The 25,666-nt window shown below is 47.3% G+C and overlaps 1 protein-coding gene across 12 annotated transcripts; it reads left to right on the top strand.

Moving 5' to 3' along the window:
- MAVS (mitochondrial antiviral signaling protein) lies at positions 1–25,237 on the top strand. 12 transcript variants are annotated; one of them, XR_011466516.1, is made up of 9 exons: positions 1–123; positions 4,069–4,242; positions 5,153–5,327; positions 6,611–6,783; positions 7,493–7,649; positions 9,485–9,987; positions 10,861–13,134; positions 18,693–18,785; positions 19,515–25,237. XR_011466516.1 is itself a non-coding variant. In XM_070381276.1 (8 exons), exons 1-8 carry the CDS (start codon positions 1,617–1,619, stop codon positions 19,524–19,526), a joined length of 1,515 nt encoding a protein of 504 aa, XP_070237377.1. In that variant the 5' UTR covers positions 1,566–1,616; the 3' UTR covers positions 19,527–25,237. The 12 variants fall into 12 exon arrangements, 5 of the variants coding, with proteins under 5 accessions (XP_070237375.1, XP_070237377.1, XP_070237376.1 ...); XR_011466517.1 differs by lacking the exon at positions 1–123 and adding an exon at positions 184–343; XR_011466519.1 differs by lacking the exons at positions 1–123; positions 10,861–13,134 and adding an exon at positions 1,566–1,844 and having other exon boundaries at positions 19,515–19,588; positions 20,559–25,237.
- Positions 25,238–25,666: the final 429 nt, after the last annotated feature.

Raw genomic sequence — 25,666 nt, 5'->3', positions numbered from 1 at the left:
CGAAGCCCCGCCCCCGCGTCTGGCCAATGGCCGCGCCGTCCTGGCCTCTCTCCTCCCTCCCAGCGGGGGAAGGTTCCCAGCAGGCCCAGCTGAAGGCAGGTCGCCGGGTCGCGGCTACCCAAGGTAAGATCGCCGACTCAGGAGCTCGGTCCTCTGGGCTCAGGGAGCACGGACGCCTTTCGGAGAGGTGGTCCGCGGCGCAGAAGCCGAGTGGGACTCGGAGTCCGTCGGGGCTCAAGAGGCTTAGGGCGCGGGGGTACTGGAAACAGCGGGTCCTAATGCACAGCGGGGTTCGCGGCAGCGAGAGCTCCGCGTGCCGCATCCAGCACCCGGGGCTCTGGAGGTGGGTGGCGCGGACGTCTGCCCGGGCTGTAGGGAAAGTTGGGCCGGAAGGAGACGGGCTGTGGTTACTGAGTTCCTCCAGCCATCCGCAGGCCCAGGGTGACCCCAAGGCGAGGCCTAGCCCCGGTGCGCCAGTCTCAGCGGTCGCGACTGCTGCCCTCCCCGGGTCTTGGCTGTTCTCGGAGATGACACCTTAGAACAGCCTCTTGGCCCTCGGCGGACCTGACCCTGGCCCAGGAATTCTGGATTCCGAGCAGAGGTTGTGAGGCCTCGTCCCTTCCGGGATCGGGGGCGGGGTGGGGGGTGCGGGGGGTGCTCTCTGAGACTCTGGTGCCCTCCTAGCGGCGGCGGTCAGGAACACTCCAGAACACTCCAAGCACAATCTTCTCTGAGACCCGGAAGGAGGTGCCAGGAAAACTTTGGAAAAAACAAAACTGACATCCTTATTTTGAGGACTCAAAAACATCTGGAAGGACCTGAGAACTGGCACCTGTGGAGGGCAGGGCTAAAACGTCCTCAGACCTGGCCGAAAGACTTCCATTTCTCACAAGATAAGGGACTAAATATTGCGTCTTAGGCACACTGTCACTCAGCGACCTCTCCTCACCCAGGCCGTGTCCTTCGCCTCTCTGAGGGCTTGAAGGCAGGGGGCTGTGTGAGTCTCACTTGCCACAGAGGTCTCTGCCCTCAAGACGTATGGTGAGACATGCAATGAGGCAGCAAGTCCTGGGTTCCAATTCTGTTAGGCCACAGGTCAGCTGGACAACTTGGCATCACTTCTCCTCTTAGGATTATGGCAAGAATTAATTAAAGAAATTAGGGTGTGCCTGCCTATAGTAGAGGGCTTACGTGATAGCTCAGTTGGTAAAGAATCCGTCTGTAATGCAGGAGACCCCGGTTGGATTCCTGAGTGGGGAAGATCCACTGGAGAAAGGATAGGCTACCCACTCCAGTGTTCTTGGGCTTCCCTTGTGGCTCAGCTGGTAAAGAATCTGCCTGCAGTGCGGGAGACCTGGGTTCAATCCCTGGGTTGGGAAGATCCCCTGGAGAAGGGAAAGGCTACCCACTCCAGTATTCTGGCCTGGAGAATTCCATGGGCTGTATAGTCCACGGGGTCGCAAAGAGTCAGACATGACTGAGTGACTTTCACTTTCACTTTACCTATAGTAGACCTTCAGTAAGTGTGAACAAATACGAGCTTCCTTTTTTTTTGGTTGAGACTGTTTTATACATCCATACTTTCCAAACTCTATGCCTTGAGGGCTGAGGTTGGAATGCAGAAGAATGTATCACCTGACTCTCTCCTGGGGCCTCCCTGGATCCTGTGGGAGGGAAGAAGGGATCTGGTCACCACTACAGAGTTCTCTGTTCCTCTCTTGAAGGCTCAGAGCTCCCTGATCCTCTTGACTTCTGTTGTTGGTTCTCGCCCCACAAGAGGTATAGCACTTGTGGTTGGCAAAGGAAGTCATGCAGCATGCGGCCATGGGGCCAGTGGGCAGCAGGTAGGCAGGACATCTGCACCATTTCCCACGGGGCAGGGGACTGGGAGCCTCAGCAACTTTTGGGCACTCTCTATTTTGCAACACTGTCTCCTAGAGGTCTCACCAAGCTTGACACCCATGTTTCGACTCCAGTCTCCCCCTCTATCCTCTGCCCACTTCTCTCCCTGAAAACCCCTTTGAATATCTGATAGCATCTCAAGCTTCACTTGTTGAAAATGGAGTTCTGAAGTCTTCTCTACACCACTGCTTCTCCCCCGGATTTTCTGGCTTGCTAAGTGACACCCTCCATCCACCCAGTGCCTAAGGAGTAATCCTTGATTCCTCTCTCTGCTTCACCTCCCATATCCACAAAATATCAGAATCCAGTCACCTGTCACCACCTACATGGTTATCATCCTGGCCATACCTGTCATGCTGTGACCTCCTGACTTGTCTCCCTGCTTCCATCATGATCCCGCCACAGCTCAGGGTCCTTAAAACCACCATAGAAGTCTTTAACATAATCAAATCCTCTCCTTTTCCTGCTTAGAACCCTCCAACGGCTCCCTGTTTCACTCCAAATAAAACACAAAGTCCTTTCCTATAATGTCCTACATCAGCAGTCCTTCCCAACCTTCTTGACCTTGATATCTGCCCCTCCCCCTCGCTTTCTAAACCTGGACAACTCCAGTCTACTTTCTATTCTTTAAACATGTCAAGCTTGTTCCCACCTTAGGACTTCTAACTTGCTGTGTCCTATGCCCAAAATACTGCGGCCAAGAACCATTCAGCTCAAATGTCAATTCAAAAAGGCTTCCTTCCCCACTCCAGTTCAAGAAGCATCCCCATCTTCAGGGACTGTCTCATCTGCTTTATTTTCTCTATAACCTTTATTGCTAACTGAAATCCTTATTTATGTATATTTTTACTGATTTGTCTGTCCCATTCCATGGCAGAGATATTGTCTGTCTTATTCCTTGCAGCTCTCTCCCATAAGAAAGACAAATAAGAAACAAGCAGGCACTTCCCTGGTGGCCCAATGGTTAAGACTCCTACCACTGTAGGGGACGCAGGTTGGATCCTAGTTGGGGAACTGAGATCCCTGATGCTGCTTGGAGGAGCAAAAATAAATAAAATAGAAAATTTTTTTAAAAAAGGGAGCAAGCAAACAAACAGATCTAAAATTGAAAATTGTGGTGAGCGCTACATAAGCAACCAGCAGCGATTGATTGTATTTGGAGCACATGTGTGTGTGTGTGTGTGTGTGTGTGGCCACGCCCTGTGGCGTATGAAATCTTTGTTCCCACCAGTGACCCCTGCAATGGAGGCATGGAGTCTTAACCACTGTTATGCCAGGGAAGTCCCTGGGGCATTTTAAAATTTCAGGCTTATAAGACTGAACTACTGTATTTTCAGAACAACCTCTTGAGCCATTTTAGGGGTGAGGATAAACCTGGGAAAGGCTGATAACTTTCCTGGAGTCACACTCAGGAATGGAACTTAGCCTCCTACCCTGAAAATATGTACGTGGCAAGTTTTAATGTAATGGTGGGCCTGCAGTCAAGTTCTGGGAAGAACCTGATCCCAGATCCTAAAGATCTCAGTTCTTTGTTCTTCTACTAACTAGCAAGCCCCCTTAATTCTTTGGTACTGCATTTTCTTCACGGTAGGAATAGGCCTGATCCCATTATTATGTTGGGTGCCTTGTTCTCCGATCCTCTCCCCCCCCCCCCGCCCCATTTCTTTCCCCTCCTCCCTGTCTTCCCCTTCCCTCTCAGTATTCTCCAAAGAAGCAGCTCTGTTGCTATCAGCAGCTGGGGGCACATTCAGACCTGGGGATGATGAGGCAGGAGCCAGAGCTCTTCCCAAACACTGACCAACCTGATGGGCAGAATTGGGCCCTAGGTCTTCTGAATCTGATTTTTTTTTCCCCTATCAGTTTGTTTTTAAGTAAATTCATTGAGGGCCTCTGATACTAAGACAATAATAAAGTAGGATGGCGACTTCCTTGGTGGTCCAGTGGTTAAGATTCTGCCTTCCAATGCAGGGCTCACGGGTTTTATCCCTTGTTGGGGAACTAAGATCCCACATGCTGTTACTAAGATCTGACGCAGCCAAATAAAAATAAGCAATAAAGTAGGATGATTAAGAAAGTGAATGTTCCAAAGAGGTGGAAAAGAAAGAATTGCCTTTTGTCCAACCCTACCCCCAACCTGGTTGCCATGAATGCTCTGCTTTCTTCCAGCCTTTATTCCTCTCAGTCCATTCACCCTTCATGGGCCAGTTCAGAACCCAGACAGTGATGACGTTTGCCGAGGACAAAACTTATGAGTATATCCGCTACAATCACAGCAATTTTTGCAATATTCATGTTCTGGATATTCTGCCTCACCTGTCCTGCCTCACAATAAATGACCAGGTAAGCCAGGGCCCGACAGCCAGGCACTGACTGGGGGCAGGGTTGTGGAATTCAGAGCTTCTCCCAGGCCAGGACCAACTCCTTCCTTCTCTGTCGTCTGTATCCTGCTTCCCATTGTTGACAGTTTTCTAACATTCAGAATGACGTGTGGCTCGGGGTGTCCTTTCCAACCCCACTGAGGTTCTTGTGTTGTTTTGGTATAGTGCTCCAAAATATAGCACTGAGATTTCTGGGCTCGGGGCCCCTTACTCGCTTTCACTGGAACCTTCTCCATCTCTTGTCCTTCTTCCTGCTTAGTCTCAATTCCTTTCTCCTGGTCATGGGACCCATTCTGGCAGAGTCCCAGGGCTCAGCTTTCAGAGTCCTTGGGAGCCAGATGGTGCTAGCCCTTTTGGCACTTCTGCGGGCTCCTAGTGAGGTGAGCCCAGCCCCTCCCAGTTTTAGCTGTCTCCACATTGAACCCCGAGGCCTCCTTCAGCTTCCTGCATGCAGATGCTGGTGGTATTTGAGTTTGTGGCTGGTGGAGTTTGGCTCCTTTCTCTTGTATTTTGGTGTTTGCAGGAATTCCTTATCATTTAGTTCTGCTGTAAATGTATTCTGTGGATTTCTGTTATCTGGTCACTTGTTTGTATGTGCTAAGCCTCAAGTTTCCTCATCAGTTGAGTAGGGATAATAATAGCATTAAATAAGACAATTCACGCAAAGCCCTGAGAAGAGAGCCTGGGACACAGTAAAGACCTATTTCCTGGATCTGGGAACTTGGGCTCAAAACTCTGGCCTTGTCCTGGGCTCTGACCCAGCTTCAGATGGCTGCCTCCCTCTTGTAGCTTTCTAGGTACCTCCACTTGTAGCTGTGGGAGGGGGTCAGGGCTACCTGACTTGATCTGGGTGGCGGGGCTGTGTCTTTCAGGACCGACTTCGGGCCCACTTTGACCGCTGGGGGAACCAGGGCACCCTCTGGAACCTCTTCGACAGTCTTCGGCGGAGGAACGGCTGGGTGGATTCCTTCATCCGGGCACTGAGGGCCTGTGAGCACACTGTTCTCGCTGATGAAGTGGCCCATGTCTACCAAAGCAACCTGCCACGTGAGCCACCTGCCCTGGCCCTTCTTCTGGAACTCCTCTCTGATTCCCCTGGCCTTTGCTGTCCCTCTCCCCTTACCCTATACCTGCTGTCTTCCTCTGTCACCCTCTCTCCCATCACTCCTGGGCAGTGGGCAAACCTGAGTGTAGATCCCTACTTAGCGACTTATTAATCTTTATTAACCCTTTGACCAAGCCTCTTCATTCCCTAAGTCTCAGTCTTCTCTGTAAAATGGGACTAATGCCAACGTCTAGCTTGTAGGGCTGCTGTGAAAACCACAGGATGATGACATGTTGAGCACTTAGCAGGAGCTGGCACCTTCCACGTGCCCAGCAAATGCAGCCTCCTCTAATTTTTGCAGCTATGATGTTTGCCTGCTACGCTTTTCTCACTTCCTCCTGTCTCCTCTCCCGTGTTCACCTTCCTTCTCTCTATTCATCTCTTCTCTCCCCATCCCATGACTGTCTCTGCTTTCCTCCTCATGGGCTTTTTCCTTCCTTTCCCCTCATCTCCTCCCCTCCCCCTCGTTTCCCCTAGAGCCTCCTAACCACCCACTCCCTCCAACCCCCAGTTGCCCCACTATCCCTCCTTGCGCTCTCAGTGCTCCCTGCCAAGCCAAGTACTCAGAGGGGGTCCACTGGGGCCAGGGTCTCAGGGCCTGAGGCAGGAAGAAAACTCACACAAGACCTGTCTATATTTCAGATAGAGACAATTCCTGACACACTACTCAGATCCACATCCTTAAAAATATCACCATGTTTGCCTTTCTTTCTCCCCACCCCACTTCTTTCCTTCCTTCCTAACTCATCTCTTCATTTGTGGAGATTAACAATTTGTGATTTCCCCAGACACAAACAGCTGTGGTAGGACCAGGCATGGTTGGTGGGGGCCAAGGGGAGGGGTTAAGGAAGCAGCTTTAGGTCAAGGGTCAGTTAGTGGTGAAAGCCACCCACAAGGAGGAGAAGAAAGCCACTGTGTCCAGAATGCCTGGGGACAGAGAAGTGGTGACTGCTGATACAGGCAGGGTGGTGAGAGGCTTCTGAGGCGCCCCCCGCGCTCTCCCGTCTCCTGCCTCTACCACTCCTTGCCCTCTCCATCTCCACTCTCCCTCTAGTACCTGCCTTCCACTTGGTGACACGGGTCTCCCCTGAGGGATGCCTTCCACCTCAGGGTAGCTGTTGATGCTGTGGGGAAACTGATAACCATGACCTGGGAGCACCCAGGCCTCTCCTGTCCCTGAGAGTCTCCAGTTCCTCCTTGACTTTACTTTATCTTTATCCTTCAGGGAGTCCAAACCACCCTCCAGCCCCACTGGAGCCACCATCAATTCCTGCTGAGATTCCAAGGCCCTCCACACCTGCTGTGGCCCCCAGCATCCCTGACAATGGCCACACAGAGTACGAGCCAAGTTACCCTATGCCTGTCCAGGATACCCAGCCACCAGAGTCCCTGGGAGAGGTGCGTCCACACACCTCTTGCTTTTGTGTTCCTGTCTTTTTGCTTCTGCCCACCCAGCCTTCTGGAAGCCCCTCACAGATCCTGCCTAAACTCTGCTCAGAACAATGTGCATCTGCCCCAGACCAGCTGCCAGACTGTTGACCAGGTCTTCACCACATGGCAGCCTCACCCCTCTGTCATCAGTCAGCTGTGAGGTCACAATTTTGAGGTCTTTGCAATGGTCCATTTGAGATGTTGAGCTGAGTCAAGGGATCAGGGTATGACCGGATAGGGGGGAGTGAGGGAGCAGGAGGTGGTGGGGTAAGAGATGGATAGTTGGAGCTGTAATCATCACCAGTAAAGCCAAGTTTTGGGGAAATATGTCTGATTCTATTGGGATATGATGACTGGGCAGTTAGATGTCCAGGAGACACCAAATCATGAACTTGAAGCCTGAGAAAGGGTCTGTGCAGTGGCCCCAGAGAGGGAGACTTTTCTTTAGGGCCAGACAGATGAGTAGAGACTCTCCCGTACGATGATTTTCTATGAAGGAGATTCACAGTCACCTGTAGACAGATGTTCTGGCAATGGCCAAGGCCGAGGTAAAGGCTTCCTTGGTCCTGTGCTCTGTGGCATGGACTGTGGCCTGTAGGAGCTGTCTCAAGCATAAGTTGCCCTTTGCCAGCTCCTGGAAGAAGCGACTGCCTTATTCCTATATTCCCTCTTGCAGAATTCAGAGAAAGCCCCACAAGCATCCCATTCTGGGGCTGTCCTGAAGAGGCTGGGTGGCCCCCTGGAGCCCTTGTCTGACACGGTGGCCCTCAGCACTCTGACCTCCAGTGTACATCAGGAGCAAGACACAGAACTGGGCAATACCCACACAGCAGGTATGCACGGACTCTGAAATTATAGTGCCTTTCTGACCTCCCAGTGAGGGTAAGAGGGTTATCCCTCTGGCTTTCTTGGACAGGAGGCAAAGGTGGTATTCCCCAGGGAGCAACCTTCCTCAGAGGACATATTGATTAGTATCTGCTTGTAACATACAGTCTCAGAATTTGGTAGCTTAAAATAACAACTGTTTATTCAGCTCGTGATTGTGTGGGTCAGCAATTTGGGCTGGCTCGGCTGGGCTGAATTCCCTCTTGTATACACATCAGTTTACATATAAGTTGTTTATGGCTCTTGGCTGGAGCATCTCGGTTCTCTTCCATGAACCTCTCGTCTCCCAGTAAACAAGCCCATTTCATATACCTGAGCCGAGCTCTGTTCTGAGAGAGGGAGAGAGGACTCCTGGGTCATAGGTTCAAAACTGATGCGGTTTTCTTCCTGCTTCTTTCTGTGGGATAAAGCAAATTACCAGGCCAGCCCAGCATCAAGGAGTAGAAAGATAAACTCCATCCCTCGATGAGAGGACTGATAAGGTCACATTGCAGAGGGCATGGATACAGGTAGAAGTGAATTAGGGCCATGTCTGCACTATGCCTAAGGGACTATATAAGGGATGCGCCAGGACCTAGAGGACAGTGTAAGGAGAGTACAGGGCTGGGCCAGCTGTTGGCAGGGAGCATTACCCCATCCCAAAGGGGTCTCCAGCTCCCAGCAAATCACTCAAACATTTCAATCTCCAGAGGAAGTATATTCTTCATCATTCAAGTGCCTGGACCCTCACATCAGACGTCTCAGGAGTCTAATACTGTCTACTCTGATCTTTAAGGCTGGCATATTTCCTAAATTGAGTTCCACATAACATTGGTACCCAGCCAGCCCCCAGTGCCCATGGAACAGCCACAAGGCACACGAGAAGTTAAAGGTTCAGAGAAGCCATCCTTAGTGTTCCATGCTCCTGTCACTCTATCTCAAGCATCCTTTTGCACTTGGCAGCGCCAGCCTGCTGTGAAACACCTTTTCAGAAAATATTGCTGTGGACCAGGGAGACAAAGGGCACTTTGATTTCAGTAGAAGTATGGACACAGGTCCCATGAGACGTTATGGTGGTAGATTTGGGGTAGGGGTGGGGTGGACATCAGAATCACCCCTGACCTTTGTCAGATGTAGGGCCTGGCATGTGTGTTTTCAGAGTTCCGTGGCAAATCCTTATATAACTGCCTTTATGGACTATCACCACCTACTCCCTCCTGCTTCCCCCAGTTCAGGCCCTCTTCCCAGGGATGGTTTTGTCCCCGCACCCGCAAGCCCTCAGGCCTCCTAGAAGGGGGGCACCATATGGGCCTCTGGTGCCATATGACTGGGGTGAGCTCTTCTGCTTGAGCCATCCTGCTGCCCCTTGCCCTGGCCTCTGATTGTTCCTGCTGAGAAGAAAGATGGCAATGGGAGAAACATCCAGGATTCTGCTAGTCTAAGGAGAGGTTGAAAGAGGCCGACAAGAGAAAGGAGGGTGTCCCAGGCAGGAGAAAAAAATACAGAGAGGAAAACTAATAATGATTTTCAGGCTCCTAGACCCTGTTAGAGGGAGGGATCACTTTGCTCTTGCGAGACAACAGGTCAGAGACCGAGGAGGGACAGGACCAAGGATTTGTCTGCAACCATTATGCCTTCAGCCCTGGGATCAGTGACTAAAGGGACTGGAGACTCCTCCGTGGGTGGGAGGTTGGATGCAGTAGGGATGGTGTGAGTTGGGACAGAGAGACCCTTCTCTATCCCTCTGATCCAAGGATAACACTCCCGTGGGTTTGTGTTTCTCATTTTCTTTCACCAACTGCAGGCGTGGTCTCCAGTTCCACATCACTCCGTGGGCCTGTGTCTCCGACTGTCTCCTTCCAGCCCTTGGCCCGTTCTACCCCCAGGGCAAGCCGCTTGCCTGGACCCCCGGTGTCAGCTCCATCTGTTGGCACCTCCTCCTCCTCCACTGGCTTGACCTCTGCAGGAGGTGCTGGTGACCAGACTGAAGGTACCATCTGCTCCAGTGGGGCAGGGGTGCCCAACAACCCTATGGCTGCCAGCACAGTGCCCTCCAGGGTGCCCACCAACTCAGCATTTGGCAGCTCAGTGCCTTCCAAGTTGCCCACCAGCTTGAAGCCCCCTGGTGCAGTGCCCACCAATCTAGCACCATCCAGATTGCCCATCAACTCAGTGCGTTCTGGCATGGTGCCACCCAAAGTGCCTACTAGTGGGATACCTGACCACAGGATACCTGCAAGCACAGTGCCCAGTAAGGTGCCTGCCAACACAAGGCTCACCATCAGGAGCAGCAATAGACTCGTGAAGGTGAGTTCTTACCCCTCCTAGCAGTGATCCAAGCCATTCCCTCCAGCCCCTCTCAGTCTCCATTCTGACTCCAGCCTGATCCAGGGCTGATCCGGGGATCAGGATCAAAAAATCCTGCTTTTTGAGGGAATAGGGAGAACTGAGACCCAATCTCATCCAGACCTAACACCCTATTCTTTAGAATAATAATAATCAAGTGTGGATGGTTCAGGAGGGTCAGGCTTGCTAGACCACCTCTGCTGGTTATGTGCATTAACCCATTTAGAGCTCATGGCTCCCCTTTAAACTCAGCAGTGTTATTTTGCAGATGAAGAAACATTCCTATTTGCCTCAACACCTTGCTCTTCACTGCTGGGATATCTGGCTTGCCCCCCCATGACCAAGGTTTTATAAACTCTAGTCCCGGCCCATCTACTCTGACCTAGTAGCCTCCACAGTTGCCTCTGAGCCTGCTTATCTAACCCTACTGCTGCTGTCTGCCTGGCGGAACCAAGTCTATGGCCCAACCTCTGACCCTGTGGCTGCTTCATGGCCATCAAGCCCAGGCAGAAAGTCAAAGTAGAGTAGACCACACATGACCAACGGTTCCCTGGGGGTAGAAGTGAGCTCAGAAGCAGGCCAGTGAGTAGAGCTCTCAGCCCTGGAGGAAGTCTCACCACTGATGCTCCTGCAAGGCCTTAGTCCCCTCTTCCCCAACTGTCTTCCTGCACCATCAGTGAGTTGAGTCCCCAAGAGACGATTGCCTTTTGGCACTGTGGGCTGGCTACTGAGGGGTTGGGGTGTCAGTTTTTGGCCTGTCCTGGGAGTGGGGCTACCCAACCTGGCTTGTACCCTACCATCCTCAGTCCCTCTAGTTCCTCCTTTCTTTCCCAGGAGACTCCAGCATCACCAGTGCCCACAGGCACTGCCACTGGAGGCACATCACTCTGGCCAGACAGCAGCTCTGACTGCTGTGGCTCAGAGCTGGAGCTGAGCAAGCCTGGCAGGCTGGTATCTAGGATGGACAGCCAGCCGTTCTCAGTCTGCTCCGCGGATCTCGCCATCAGCCACAGTAACTCCTTGGGCATAGGGCCTGACAATGCCCCCGAGGAGAATGAGTATGTGTCGGAAGACACCATTAGGATCCATGAGAACCCCAGCACCTCCCTCCTGGGGGACAGCCCCGGGACATACACTACCCCGGAAGAGGATGAACTGAAGGAATTGCCTGTGGTCAGGACCATGCCCTGGGCTTCGTGGCTCGGGGTGGCCATGGCCGGGGCACTTCTAGTGCTCCTGGCTTCACTGTACCGGCGGCGCCTACCCCAGTGAAGCTCCTGGGTCCTTCTTGCTGTTCATCTTCTCTCTTTCCCATGGTACATCTGCCTGAGTCACAGAGCCGAGCTGTCTCACCATCCTTGACCCTTTTTTCAGGGCTGGCAGAAGCTGGGTCAGATGGGAGGCAGGGGGCCACAGGCCTAGTCCTTGGGGGCAGTATTTCTGTCCCATCTCATGCCCTTGGTGGCTCCCCCACCATCCTTGGCTTACCGGTCCCTGGGCTGCTCCTGGTGCTCCAGTCCTCACCCAGCTGGCCATCTGGTTGTTGCCCTTAATCCCTGGAGAAGGTGCTCCTGTCTAGGCCTTATCCCTCTTTACCCAAGTGCAAGGATCAGGAGGTGCCACTGGGGACCACAGTGGGTCAGAAACCTTCCCCATCCTGCCTGGTCCCTGCAACCAATAGATGGGGTAGGGGACATCGCTGTAGCCCCCAGTGGCCCAGTAGCCCCCTGCAGAGCAGTAGGGAGCTGCTACTCATTTTTAAGGACTTAGTCCCCTGTCTGTCTGGTTCCCCTCCCTACCACACAAGGATGGGAGGAGGTCCAGAGAGTCCCACGGACCCCCATGGGAAGCCTGATCATGTGCTAGACGTGAGGAGCACCTAAAGAGCCCCTCTCCAGCCTCCTCATCCCAGTCTCTGTTCTCTTCAGCTCCCTATGGGGGTTGGAGAGGGAGAACGTGCAGGACAGAGCTCAGGCCAAGGTTTGGATTTCAGCTCCACCTCTTTGTGGGCTGTGTGGCCTTGGCAGATAATCAGACTTCTCTGGTCTTGCTTACACATGTGGACAATGAGGATTGCATCTCATCCTTCACTGAATTCTCCTGAGATTGGAGCCTATGGATCTTTGTCAAGTGCGTGGTCCAAAGCAGGAGGCTGCTAAATGCTCCCCTCACCTTTCCCTGCCTAGCCAGGTAGAGATGAGGGCATGAGAGGCAGAGTGCCCAGTGGGTTTAAGTATGCACTGCTGCAGTGTAGGGTAAGTTAGGCCCTGTTCTGTCTCTTACTAACTCTGTGCTCTTGGGCAAGGAGTTAATCTCTCTATGCCTCCGTTTTCTCACCTGTATAATTGGTATGAATAGTAAAATTATATAGATATACATGTCCTAATATTGTGAGGATTAAATTAGTTTATCTGTATAAACCTTAGAATGGTTCCTGGCATTTTACTTACTGAAGTTTGCATGCATGTTGGTTTTGTCACTATTCAAATGTGGAGGGGCTGGAGCACTTAACCACACATTTAGAAGCAGACCCAGCCCCTCCTGCCTATGCCCCTTTCATATTTATCCCTTACTTTGTTCCATGCATTGGGGATTGTTGGGGAGTGAGGAGGGAGACATGTCTACTGGGGCATCTGTGCAGGGTTGGGGCTAGGGTGCCCCCTGCAGCAGCCAGATGGATTGAAGGATATCCTTGTGGGTGCTTTCCAGGCAGCCATTGCTGGACAAGGGCCAGGCACAGGAGCCTCAGGAGCTACCTTCATTTCTGGGCTCTGGAAGGGATAGGGACTAGAGCTCTAGGGAGACATAAGAGTTAGGGGGTCACTGTGGCCCACCCCCAAGCTGTCAGTCTGCAGAGTCCTGCACCCTGCTTTGGCTACTACAGTCTTTCTTTGTACTGCCCTCAGGGAGTTCAGCAACCTAATGGCTTCTACCTCTGCCTCTGAACTTATCTTCAGCCCTCTCTCCAGACTGAACCACCTGTACCCTGAAGCCAGGAATGGTCCCTAGTGAAGCTGTCTGCGACCACTACGTGTCACCTTTACTCTTAACCAGCCTTCTGGGCTCCTTCTTCCTGGGTACCTAGATCAGTGAACAATTCATGAACAGGTATTGGTTTTAATGTGTTATCCTCCCAAGATAGCTTTGGAAAAAAGTATCTCCAGAAAGCAGTTTGTAAACCCAAAGAATGCTTCTTAAATTGCAGGATTTCAAACAGAGTGACCAGCTGTTTTGGAGAGATCTGTAGATAAGGTGTGTAGGAAACCTTCAGGGACTGTCCTGGCACTTTTCAAATTATGCTGCCCAGAAGCCCTGACTTAGCCTGCATTGTGTAGCATTCCTATTTTGGCTGTTGTAACTAAAATGCCAACTTCAGGCAGGATTGGGATTGGCTGTTGGCAAGGAGAGGGCTTGGGGTAGTTGATGAGATGCGTCAGATCTTAAGAGTCCTGGGTTTGGAATATGGTTTCAGTTGCAGGAGATTGCATGTAGGAGGGAAACCCAGGCAGGTCACCGTGGCCTGGATGATGCGAAGGGAGTGAGGAAGGACCTTACCCCCGGACAGGGGTCTAGTCACCTATACTTGGAGATGGGAAAGTACCTTCACCTTGGGGTAAAAGCAGGGGTGAGGTCAGAGGGCCCTAAGCACTTAGGGCAGACTTGGCAATAGGTATCTGCATATAAATCTCTCTCCATCTTTTCTCTCCCCTGTTGAAGCATTTCCTTCAAAGCCTAAGAGTCACCACTGCTTCTCTTGCCCTGGGAAACACCTGCCAACTTCGCTTGATGACCCACTGGAAGCAGGCTAATACCACATTCTCACCTTGTTTCCTTGGTTGGACATGCTCAGATTTAGTTGATTCAGGGGAATTTCTAGTCAGAGAGCAGTATGCCCTTTACTTTTTCAGGCCTTGGGTTATTCATAGTCTATTTTATGAAACTTTTTTATTGTGGAAAACTTTTAAGGACACACAGAAGTATAGAAAATAGAATAATTACTCCTCCCCTCCATATGCCCATTGTGCTATGTACTGTTGCTTCAGTCGTGTCCAACTCTTGTGACCCCATGGACTGTAGCCTGCCAGGCTCCTCTGTCCCTGGGATTTTCCAGGCAAGAATACTGGAGTGGGTTGCCATTTCCTTCTCCAGGGGATCTTCCCCACCCAGGGATCAAACCTGGGTCTCCTGCATTGCAGGTGGATTCTTTACCAACTGAGCCACCAGGGAAGCCCCCACATGCCGTGGGGTAAGGCCAAAAAAAAAAAATTATGACTCCTGTCTTGTTCATCCCTGCCTGATCCCTCGTTTTTTGTACAAGTTCTTTTTGTAAGTCAGAAAGTGAAGAGTTCAGAAAGTCAAGGGGAAGACTTAGGACAGGAGGTTTTGTAGCCAAGGCCCTCTTGTAAAAATTTTTTTCCCAAGGCATTCTCCACTTGTCTTCTTAGCCTCAGTAGGTGACATCCCTTTTGAACCAGTTCAGAGTATGGGCAGCACTGGTTCTCTGTCTTAGGAGGAGATAACCAGAGGAATTTCCTTCACTGACAAGCTCCTTGAAGGTGTTTGGCTACTGCCCCAGAGAGGTGGGGACCAATGGGTGTGTCCAATGGCAATTTGCTCCATTGCATTAGGGGTCTCCATTAGGCTTTCACAGAGCCCTTCCATCTGGCAGAAAGTCCCATCCTTGGCCAGATTCAAACTTCACAGCATGGCTCCTGATCTTATAGGAGTCTCCTTGGGATGGAGTCATTCAGGCCTTAAGGTTCCTTGCTTCCTACCAGTGCACTATGGTAGTGTTCAGGATCCCCGGGCTAATCTATGCTGTGATAACTCATTATGGGTGAAAAGCACATGCTCCCTTGTGCTCCCCTTTCTGCCCTTTCCCTATAGCCCAGGGTCATGAAGTTCACATTTGGTGCAAGGCATGGTCACTCAGCATTCCTCACTCCTGCTGCTGTTGCTGTTAACAACAGCAAAAATAAAAAGGGCTGCCACTTCCCCATACCTTGTTGCATGCCAGGTGCTAGGCAAAGTGCCTTACATGGATTAACTTGTTTAGTCCTCGCAATGACCCTATGAAGGGGGATATAATTGTGACCCAATTTATAGCTGATCTGCAAGACCGAGAGGGAGGAAGGGTCAGAGAGGACAGTACAAGGGAAAACTGGCCCCTGAGCCTGAGTTGGATGTTTTCCATGCCCCTGACCCTCAGCTGATCAGGTGTCAGAACCTGGGGCCCCATTTCAGGTGAGATTTCACACATCTCTTCCTGGTGTTCCAAGAACTGCTACTTGCACTAATAGTATAATAATATTCAATATATAATTTAATATAGTCTCGGGGATTTGTGACAATATGAATATAATCATATGTGTGTCCAGACTCAATGGCCTGAGGCTGCATGAGGCGAGGCAGCAGGCACAAGCCGGTCCTCTGGAGGCCAGTTTGGTTTAATAGATGTTGTTAAAGGATTCCCGTGTGCCAGGTCGAAGGCCTAAATTGAGTAAGTCAATTGTACCCTTCAGAGGCCAGGAAGTATGGTGGAGACAAATAGGCTTTCATGTCATTTTTTTTTCCATGTATTTACAACAAATATTTATTTTGCTCCTACTGAGTGCAGAGTATGAGGATAGGCCTTGGAGACACATAGTAATAAAGCAAAAAGCCTACCTTCAGTGCCCCCTTCTATCACTTACTGTCTTCAATTTAATTGTGAGTGGCTTAAAAGCATGAGCAAGAGTGGGATAGAGGGCGAGAAAAATGTTGTTTTGATTATGTATGTATGTTAGTCACTCAGTCGTGCCCTACTCTTTGTGACCTCATGGACTGCAGCCCACAAGGATCCTCTGTCCATGAGATTTTCCAGGCCAAGGATACTGGAGTGGGTTGCCATTTCCTTCTCCAGGGGATCTTCCCAACCCAGGGATTGAACCTGGGTCTCCTGCACTGCAGGCAGATTCTTTACTGTCATGTGCTATTAACAATTACAACAATGAAATCCAGGAAAACAGTAAAACTTAGAGCCTCTAGGGAACAAGAAAAATTTTAAGTTTACAGACACCTACCAGAAAGGCTAAAATGAAAGTGTCTGACAAGATCAAGTGTTGATGAGGACCTCCCTGATAGTCCAGTGGTTAAGAATCCACCTACCAATGCAGGGCACATGGGTTCCTAGTCCAGGAAGATCCCACATGCCACAGAGCAACTAAGCCCGTGTGCCACAACTTCTGAGCCTGTGCACCTAGAGCCTGTGCTCCACAAAAGAAGCTACCAAGATAAGCCTGTGCACCTCAGTGAGCCCCTGCTCCTGACAGCTGGAGAAAGCCTGTGCAAAGGAACGAAGACCCAGCACAGCTGAAAAAATAAAAGATCACATGTTGATGGAAATACAGAGCAATTTCTTAAACTTTAGGAGGAATGTAAGTTAGTAAAACCTGTTGGAAAATTGGCAGTATCTACTAAAGCTAAACACATGTATAACTTACGACCCAGCAATTCTACCTTGGGTGTATACATGACAGAAACAAGAGCTCATGTCTACCAAGATATGTGCAAGAATTTTTCTAACTGCACTGTTCATAATAGCCTCAAACTGGAACCGATCCACAAGGCCTATCCATAGTAGAATGCATATATAAGTTGGGGTTAAGTCATATAGCAGAATATTGTTGTTGTTCATTCACTCGGTCTTTTCCGACTCTGCCACCCTAAGGACTGCTGCATGCTAGGCTCCCCTGTCTTTCACCATCTCCTGGAGCTTGCTCAAACTCATATCCATCGAGTCGGTGATGACACCCAACCATCTTGTCCTCTCTTGTCCTCTTCTCCTCCCACCTTCAATCTTTCCCAGCATCAGGGTCTTTTCTAATGAGTCAGTTCTTCGTATCAGGTGGCCAAGGAGCTTCAGCTTCACCATCAGTCCTTCCAATGAATATTCAGGGTTGATTTCCTTTAGGATGGACTGGTTGGATCTCCTTGCAATGCAAGGGACTCTCAAGAGTCTTCTGCAACACCACAGCTCAAAAGCATCAATTCTTCGATGCTCAGCCTTATTTATAGTCCGATTCTCACATCCATACATGACTACTGGAAAAACCATAGCTTTGATGATATGGACCTTTGTCAGCAAAGTAATGTAATAGCTTTTCTTCCAAGGAGCAAGTGTCTTTTAACAATGAGTTTGAATGAAAATATTGCTACACACAGCATGGATATATCTTACAGACATGATACTGAGAAAGAAGTCAGTATACTGACTGGAATGGAATGGAATATGTGATTCTATTCCTATAAAAAATACAGAAATAAAACTGATCTATGGCATTGAAAGTTTATCTTTGTTACATTTGATTTGGGAGTCAGCTTTCATGAGTACTTTGAGTTTGAGTCCAGACTCGCTGTTAGAGATAATGGAGGTAAACCAAGGTCATCCAAGTGAGAATAAACAGAGGCTGTTCATTCTGAGCTTGCAAAAGCACCTACCATCATTTGCATTTGGCAGGGAGGGAATCAAAGACAGGCAGGGACTAGGAAAACATGGTGAGTGAAAGAAAGGGAAGGCTTCAGAAGTGCTATAACAGGAGGTTGTTTGCCTGGGACACTGGAGGTTGGCTAACTAGAAGAGAGGCATCTTATTATGATTTGTTGGTGAGCATATTTGGCTTCCTCTGGTTGGTCCTGAATTGGAAAAGAGGGAAGAGGTGGTTGTGGATTGGGAAGAAGGTGGCACACTTTATCCAAGACCTGATGATTCTGGGATGATTGCTGCAGAAGTGGTCTGGCTTTCCAGGCTGATTACTGCAGAGAGTTCTATGGTCATATATGGTCTGGCCACAGTCCTTTTGTGTATTCAGTCTCTTAGAGGGAAAGAACTGCTGGAATAGGATGGGAATGGACACATACACACTTTATCCAGCTCCCCATCCCTCCCTGAGGTCAATGGTACTGCCTGTGAAGATAAGGCTGGAGGACTGTGCTCCAATTCATTGCTTATCTACTGCACCCACTAAAGTTGTTTTCTTTAAGGCCTAGCTTAAAGCCCAGCTCCTATTGAAAGTTTTCTTTGAATAGATCCCTCTCAGTTATTAGCCTTCCTAATTCTCGTGGCTTAATTCAGATTCTTCAGAGCAAATTCTCATCTTCCTGCCTGTGTTTTGAAAACTTACATTGAATATCTTCCTTTCACTTACTCAATGCTGTTTCTTTAAAAACAGCAACAAAACCAAAATACCCCTTCAACCCCACAGCTTTTTATTGAAGTAAAATATACATGCTGAAAAGGGTACTCAGAAAAAGAAGGGAGGCGGTGGGGGAAGCAGCCAGAAGGGTGGTGGTGGAGAGAGAAAATGGGGGGTGGGTGTTGAGAAAGATGAAGAAGGGAAGGAGCCCTGTGTTCTAGTTTTGGGTCCACAGCCAACTTCTGGCATCTCTTTCCTCCCTGGATCCATAAACTGTGGGGCTAGACCAGGTGATGGCAAATTCTCTCTCCTGCAGAGCTCAGTCCCATCAGCCCTTGAGTGTGTCCTTGGCACAGCCGGGCTGTCCTGGCTTCCCCTGTTGTGTCCCCCTTCCCCATCCCCAGGTGCCAATGCCCTACTGTCTGAATCGCTGACTTCCTAGCAATCAGATGCTGTTTCCTATTTAATCAATTTACTTGTATTTAACATCAGAAGAAAGAAAAATCCTTTCATTATCACATGCAGCCGGAAATGAGCTTCTTGCAGGAGACCTGTCCAAAGGAATCAGAAAAGAGAGAAAATGTGGTAATTATTGAAAGAATGCTTTTTTCCCTGCTTGCTGTCAGGACAATGTCTTTAGAATGATGGGCACATGTTTGCAGAAATTCAGCTATTATTACCTCTATGACTTAAGATCCTTTAACATTTTCTTTATTCAAGCCCACGGTTCTGAGGATCTACCCTGGCCAGATAGCTGCTTCAAGCGAGGCTTCTGCAGTGAATGTAAACAAAACTTTAAATCTAGGGGGCTTGTTCAGGACCCCCCGCCATTTCCCTCCTGCCTTCACTTTCAAGAATCTCTCCTCAGGAGACAAGCACCTCTGTTCCTTACATGTGGCCCTCACCTTCTGGCCTCAGTAGACTCCTTCCTTCCCACCCAGTGCAGGCCAGGGGTGGAGGGGGTCAGTCTCTCCTCAGGATTTTCACCTTCGTTATAATCTAGTGTCTTTATTTATCTATTTATATTTAATGTTGAGTCCGTAGAGTGTATTTATTAATTTTGGCTGTGCTGGGTCTTCATTGCTGCACGCAGGCTTGCTCTAGTTGTGAGTAGGGGACTACTCTTTAGTTGCAGTGAGTGGCTTCTCACTGCAGTGGCTTCTCGTTGCAGAGCATGGGCTCTAGGTGCTCGGGCTTCAGTAGCTGCAGCACAAGGGCTCGGTAGTTGTGGTGCACAGGCTTAGTTGCTCTGCAGCATGTGGCGTGTGGGATCTTCCTGGACCGACGATTACATTTTTGTGTCTGCACTGGCAGGTGGATTCTTAACCACTGGACCACCAGGGGAATCCCATAATCCAGTCTCTTTAAATCATCTTCTAATTACACAGGTAATGCATGAATATGTGCTCACAGTAAAAAGTTTAAATTCCAGAGATTTCCCTGGTAGCCTCATGGATCCCAGCTTTTCATGGCCATGGTCTAGTTTCAATCTCTGGTTAGGGAACTAAGATCCCATAAGCTGCATGACATGGCCAAAAAATAAATAAATAAAAAAAATTCCACAGCTAGAGAAAGAGAAAGACTAATACCACATGATATCACTTATACGTGGAATCTAAAATAAAATTTATGTATGAAATAGTAGATGCAAACTGTTACATGTAGAATGGATAAACAACCAGGTCCTACTGTATAGCACAGAGAACTATATTCAATATCTTGGGATAAACCATGATGGAAAAGAATACAAAAAAGAATGTATATATGTGTATAAGTGAGTCACTTTGCTGTACAGAAGAAATGAACACATTGTGAATCAACTATATTTCAATTTAAAAACGTGAGATAAAAAATTCCAAATTATACTGAGTTATATAGGCCAGAGTTTCTCAAACTTCATTAGAGATACAGATCCTTTGGGGATCTTCTTAAAAGCAAGTGCTGACTCATTGAGTCACTGCATTTCTAAGAAGACTTTTGTGACTTAGGACAAAAGAGCAACAATTGATAATGTCCTTCAATCCCTTGCAATTCTGTTTCATTTTTAAGGGGATTGATAGACATCACTCCTGGCCTCTCTCTTGTACTTCTGTGCTATTTGGTAGCCCTGACTTAATCCTATCTTTGGCCTGGGGCTGCAGATGTTCTCTGAAGTCCTTTTCATAGCAGTTGGGGTGCAGGGCCTTTTGGCCTCTGGCCTTTTCTACAGCTCCCTGTAGTGCTCCACAAACTATTGTTACCAAACTTAATGAGTCTTTGTTGAGTTGAATTTAGCTCATGCAACAATCAAAACAATTTGGTCATTGTTTCAGTTGGTTGAGGGCCCTCTGATTCTGGATTTTTCTCCACCATCTGTAGGATAAGCCACCAAATCACTAATGAAATGGAGAAGAGGGCAAAGCCAGAGGCCCCCACACACAATGCTACTCAAGACCATTGGTCAACTGACCTCATCATTTATTGATTAAGCAACACTCTACTTTGCCTACTCATCTAAAAGCTAAGTATACATAACACAACTGCTATGGAGGTGTACTCATTAACTAATGCTGCAAGAGAAATTATTCCAAAACTTTATAGCTTAAAACAACACATTTAGTATCTCAGATTCTGTGGGTTAAGATTTCAGGTGCAGGTTTGATGGGTCCTCTGGCTCAGGGTCTCTTACAAGGCTGCAGTCAAGGTGCTGGCCAGAGCTGCAGCTATCTCAAGGCTCAGTTTGGGGAGGATCACTTTCAAGCTTACTCATGTAGTTGTTGCAGGGTTTAGTTCCTCATTGAATTGTTGCTCTGAGGGCTGCACTTCTTTTTTGGCTGTTGACCAGAGGTGGTGCTCAGTCCCTTACCACATGGGTTGATCCATTATTATTGTTCAGTCTCTCAGTCATGTCCGACTCTGTGCAACTCCATGGACTGCAGCCTGCCAGGCTTCCCTGTCCTTCATCATCTCCTGGAGCTTGCTCAAACTCATGTCCATTGAGTTGGTGATGCCATCAACCATCTTATCCTCTGTCATCCCCTTCTCCTGTCTTCAATCTTTCCCAGCATAGGGTCTTTTCTAATGAGTCAGCTCTTCCTGTCAGGAAACCAAAGTATTGGAACTTCAGCTTCAGCATCAGTCCTTCCAATGAATATTCAGGACTGATTTCCATGAGGATTGACTGGTTTGATCTCCTTGCAGTCCAAGGGAAGAGTCTTCTCCAACACCACAGTTCAAAAGCATCAATTCTTTGGCGCTCAGCTTTCTTTATGGTCCAATTCTCACATCCTTGCTGCTACTGCTAAGTCACTTCAGTCGTGTCCGACTCTGTGCGACCCCATAGACGGCAGCCACCAGGCTCCCCATCCCTGGGATTCTCCGGGCAAGAACGCTGGAGTGGGTTGCCATTTCCTTCTCCAATGCATGAAAGTGAAGTCACTTAGTCCTGTCCGACTCTTAGCGACCCCATGGACTGCAGCCTACCAGGCTCCTCCATCCATGGGATTTTCCAGGCAAGAGTACTGGAGTGGGGTGCCATTTGACTATATAGACCTTTGTCCACAAAGTAATGTCTCTGCTTTTTAATATGCTGTCTAGGTTTGCTTCCAAGAAGCAAGCATCTTTTAATTTCATGGCTGCAGTCACCATCTGCAGTGATTTTGGAGCCCAAGAAAATAAAGTCTGTCACTATTTCCCCATCTATTTGCCATGAAGTGATGGGACTGGATGCCATGATCTTAGTTTTCTGAATGTTGAATTTTAAGCCATCTTTTTCACTCTCCTCTTTCACTTTCATCAAGAGCCTCTTTAGTTCCTCTTCACTTTCTGCTATGAGGGTGGTGTCATCTGGATTTCTAAGGTTATTGATATTTCTCCCAGCAGTCTTGATTCCAGCTTGTGCTTCATCCAGCCCAGCATTTTGCATGATGTACTCTGCATATGTTAAATAAGCAGGGTGACAATATACAGCCTTGGTGTACTCCTTTCCCAATTTTGAACCAGTCTGTTGTTCCATGTCTCTGTTGTTCCATGTCTAGTTCTAACTGTTGCTTCTTGACCTGCATACAGGTTTTGCAGGAAGCAGGTAAGGTGGTCCAGTATTCCCATCTCTTTAAGCATTTTCCAGTTTGTTGTGATCCATACAGTCAAAGGCTTTAGCGTAGTCAGTGAAGCAGAAGTAGATGTTTTTCTGGCATTCTCTTGCTTTTTCTGTGATCCAACAGATGTTGGTGATTTGACCTCTGATTCCTCTACCTTTCTAAATGCAACTTGTACATCTGAAAGTTCTTGGTTCATGTACTTTTGAAGCCTGGCTTGGAGAATTTTGAGCATTACTTTGCTAGCATGTGAGATGAGTACAATTACGCAGTAGTTTGAACATTCTTTGCCATTGTCCTTCTTTGGGATTGGAATGAAATCTGACCTTTACCAGTCCTGTGGCCACTGCTGAGTTTTCCAAATTTTCTGGCATATTGAGTGCAGCACTTTAACAGCATTATCTTTTAGGATTTGAAGTAGCTTGGCTGGAATTCCATCCCCTCCACTAGCTTTGTTTGTAGTGATGCTTCCTAAGGCCCACTTGACTTAGCACTCCAAGATGTCTGGCTCTAGGTGAGTGATCACACCATCGTGGTTATCTGGGTCATGAAGATCTTTTTTGTATAGTTCTTCTGTGTATTCTTGCCACCTCTTCTTAATATCTTCTGCTTCTGTTATATGCTATAGGGTGGCATGTAACATGGGAGCTTGCTTCATTAGAGCAAGTAAGAAGAAATTTAAATCTCTAAAAATAGAATCAAAATGGAAAAAAAAAATGGACTCAGTTATATATTGAGTTGTTGGCTGAACTACACAGAAAGAAATTATTTCAAATGGCTTTAAACCACAATTTGCTTTTTCATTCCTAGTAGAAGGCATTCTAAGGACAGAAAGGACTGCATAAAAATCTTAAACAGTATTTAGTAATTATATTATTGATAATATTGATATTTTTACTCTGAAACTATTATCTATATATTTAAAGATAAAGCAAATAAGTAGTGAATGTTAAGTCCTTTGATTTTCAGGTTAAAATAAAAGAAATTAAATAAAAACTCTGTAACCTCAAAAATGAATGCAAATTAGTATAAATCCATGATATATTTTTTCTTTAAAATTTTCTAGCTCTATCCATCAAGATGGCCTAGAAAAAAATGAACAGCCCAGTAGCAATGCTCACTCTGAGTGTCCAAATTGTAGCTTTTAAATACCATGTTCCATTGAAAGGAACAATTACTCCTTGAAGAAATGGCTGATTCAAGATTTGGACTAAAAATTTAGAGTTGAGATTGGAACTTCTTGTTATACAAGGCAGCTGTTTAAGACTACTAGAGTCACTTTTTTTGTTTGCTTTTTAAGTTTTTAAAATTAATTAAAAATTTTTTGGTCATGTCCTATGGCATGTGGGATCCTAGTTCCCTGACCCAGGGTCAAATCCATGACCCCTGCAAAGGAAGCATGGAGCCCCAGCCACTGAACCACCAGGGAAGTGTCTAGAGTCATGTTTAAATGACCAAGGAGTCAATCTAAAGGGCAAATATGGAACAATTTGAACTCAAAAGGGAGAGTGACTCTAATGTATTGAAATTAATTGAATACATTTTTAAAAGGCTTAAGTTTAATACTTAACAGTACTTAAAATAATTCATTGGTCACCTGTAGAAGATGCTAGATAATGAATTCATTCCAAAATACCATGTTCATGGTCAATAAAAGGAAAGAATCAATCCTGCATTTTCCATATAAGTTGTACTTCAGGATACCATAGAGTTGATGAGGGAAGTTTCTTGTTTATTAGATAATTCCAGTTAATCAAAGGCAGAAGAGACAACAGAATTAAAATATCACAATTTTGTAGCCCTTAATCAAATATCACCATTAGGCAGTATCACCAACAGGTAATAGGTAAATAGCTTTCCAGTAGGTGGAAAGCTGGGATGGAGAACTTTATATTGGATGGACCAGTCTGATGATCCCTGAACCAAATCAAAAAAAGATCATAGGGGCTTCTCTGGTGGTCTAGTGGCTAAGATTCCATGCTCCTAATGCAGAGAGCATGGGTTCAGTCCCTGGTCAGAGAACTAGATCCCTCATGCCCTAACTAAGACCCAGTGCAGCCAAAAAATTAAACATTTAGTATATGTGATGCAGAAGCAAGCAGTAAACAAATATATTTTAAAAAAGAGATAGTGATGCAAAGTAGTTGATGTTATGAACTAGAATTTTTCTATTCTCCTGATGAGATGAATAAGAAGTAAATAGCTCCACCTGTGAGGAATTATTTTAAAGAAAGCACACCTAAATCTAATCAAACCTCTAGCTCTATCAGATTATAAGAACTATAGGGGAGAGAAGAACAAGTTAAATTACAAAAATTCAGTCATAAAGATCCTGTATGTGGAAGCTCTTCAAACAAACAACCTGGTTTCTTCAATAAATAAAATGCAAAGAAAAAATTGAGGGAAAACCTATAGGTTAAAAAAGATTAAGAGACAAAATAATCAAATGCAATATGTTGACCTTATTTGGAAACTAATTTGAGCAAAACAATTGTTTAAACAAAGACTGACAATAATGTAAGTTTAAACACTGACTGTAGTTAATGATACTGTAAAAATTAATTTTTTGTGTTATAATGTGCTCTGTGAAAGTGTTAAAAAAACAGTCTTTATCCTTTAAGAGTATCTATAAGAGTACTTATGATGAAGGAATTCTGTGGCAGTTTTAGGTTAGGACCCAGTGCTTTGGGGCCCAGGTTTGATCCCTAATTGGGACCTAAGATCTCATAAGCTGCAACTTGCAGCCAAAAAGAAAATAGAGTATTTATGATAAAGTGATGTGTCTTGGATTTACTTCAAAATAATCCACGCAGGCATAGAAGGGGTGAGGGCAAAGATGAAACAAGAAAGACTATGAATTGAATATTGTTGAAGTTGCATGATAGGAAGTAAATGTTCATGATGTCTGACTTTTGTACAGTTTTGATGTTTTCCAGAATAAAATCTTAAGTGTTAATCGCTCAGTCGTGTCTGACTCTTTGTGACCCCATAGACTGTAGCCCACTAGGTTACTCTGTCCATGAAATTCTTCAGGCAAGAATATTGGAGTGGGCAGCCATTCCCTTCTCTATGGGATATTCTAAACCTAGGAATCGAACCCGGGTCTCGGGCATTAGCAGGTGGACTCTTTAATGTCTGAATACCAGGAACCCACATTTTTCTTGTGTCCTGATAACATGACTTCCCAAATCAATTTGCTGAAACCAGAGAGCCATGTTCCCCACGTCATTTATCGTGGAGTAGAAGGATGTGTGCTTATCTCCTGTGAGAACACCAAAATTGCAGCTAGCTGCTGAACAACCATCCACAGGAGGATGTTGGAACCCACCACAAAAAGATACCACACATCCAGGGACAAAGGAGAAGCCACAAGATGGTAGGAGGGGTGCA

This window comes from Bos mutus, chromosome 13 (assembly GCF_027580195.1).
Source record: "Bos mutus isolate GX-2022 chromosome 13, NWIPB_WYAK_1.1, whole genome shotgun sequence".
In the NCBI taxonomy this organism is placed as follows: domain Eukaryota; kingdom Metazoa; phylum Chordata; class Mammalia; order Artiodactyla; family Bovidae; genus Bos; species Bos mutus.
Note: the sequence above shows the minus strand (reverse complement) of the source record. Positions and strands in the feature narration are given on the sequence as shown.

What these genes read in the sequence shown, in the direction of transcription:
- MAVS (XM_014477646.2), top strand. Translation starts at nt 1,617, where the DNA reads ATGCAGAAGAATGTATCACCTGACTCTCTCCTGGGGCCTCCCTGGATC. An exon ending in ATGGGGCCAGTGGGCAGCAG is followed by an intron (nt 1,845 to 4,068) that starts GTAGGCAGGACA and finishes GCTTTCTTCCAG; the next exon opens with CCTTTATTCCTCTCAGTCCA. An exon ending in GCCTCACAATAAATGACCAG is followed by an intron (nt 4,243 to 5,152) that starts GTAAGCCAGGGC and finishes TGTGTCTTTCAG; the next exon opens with GACCGACTTCGGGCCCACTT.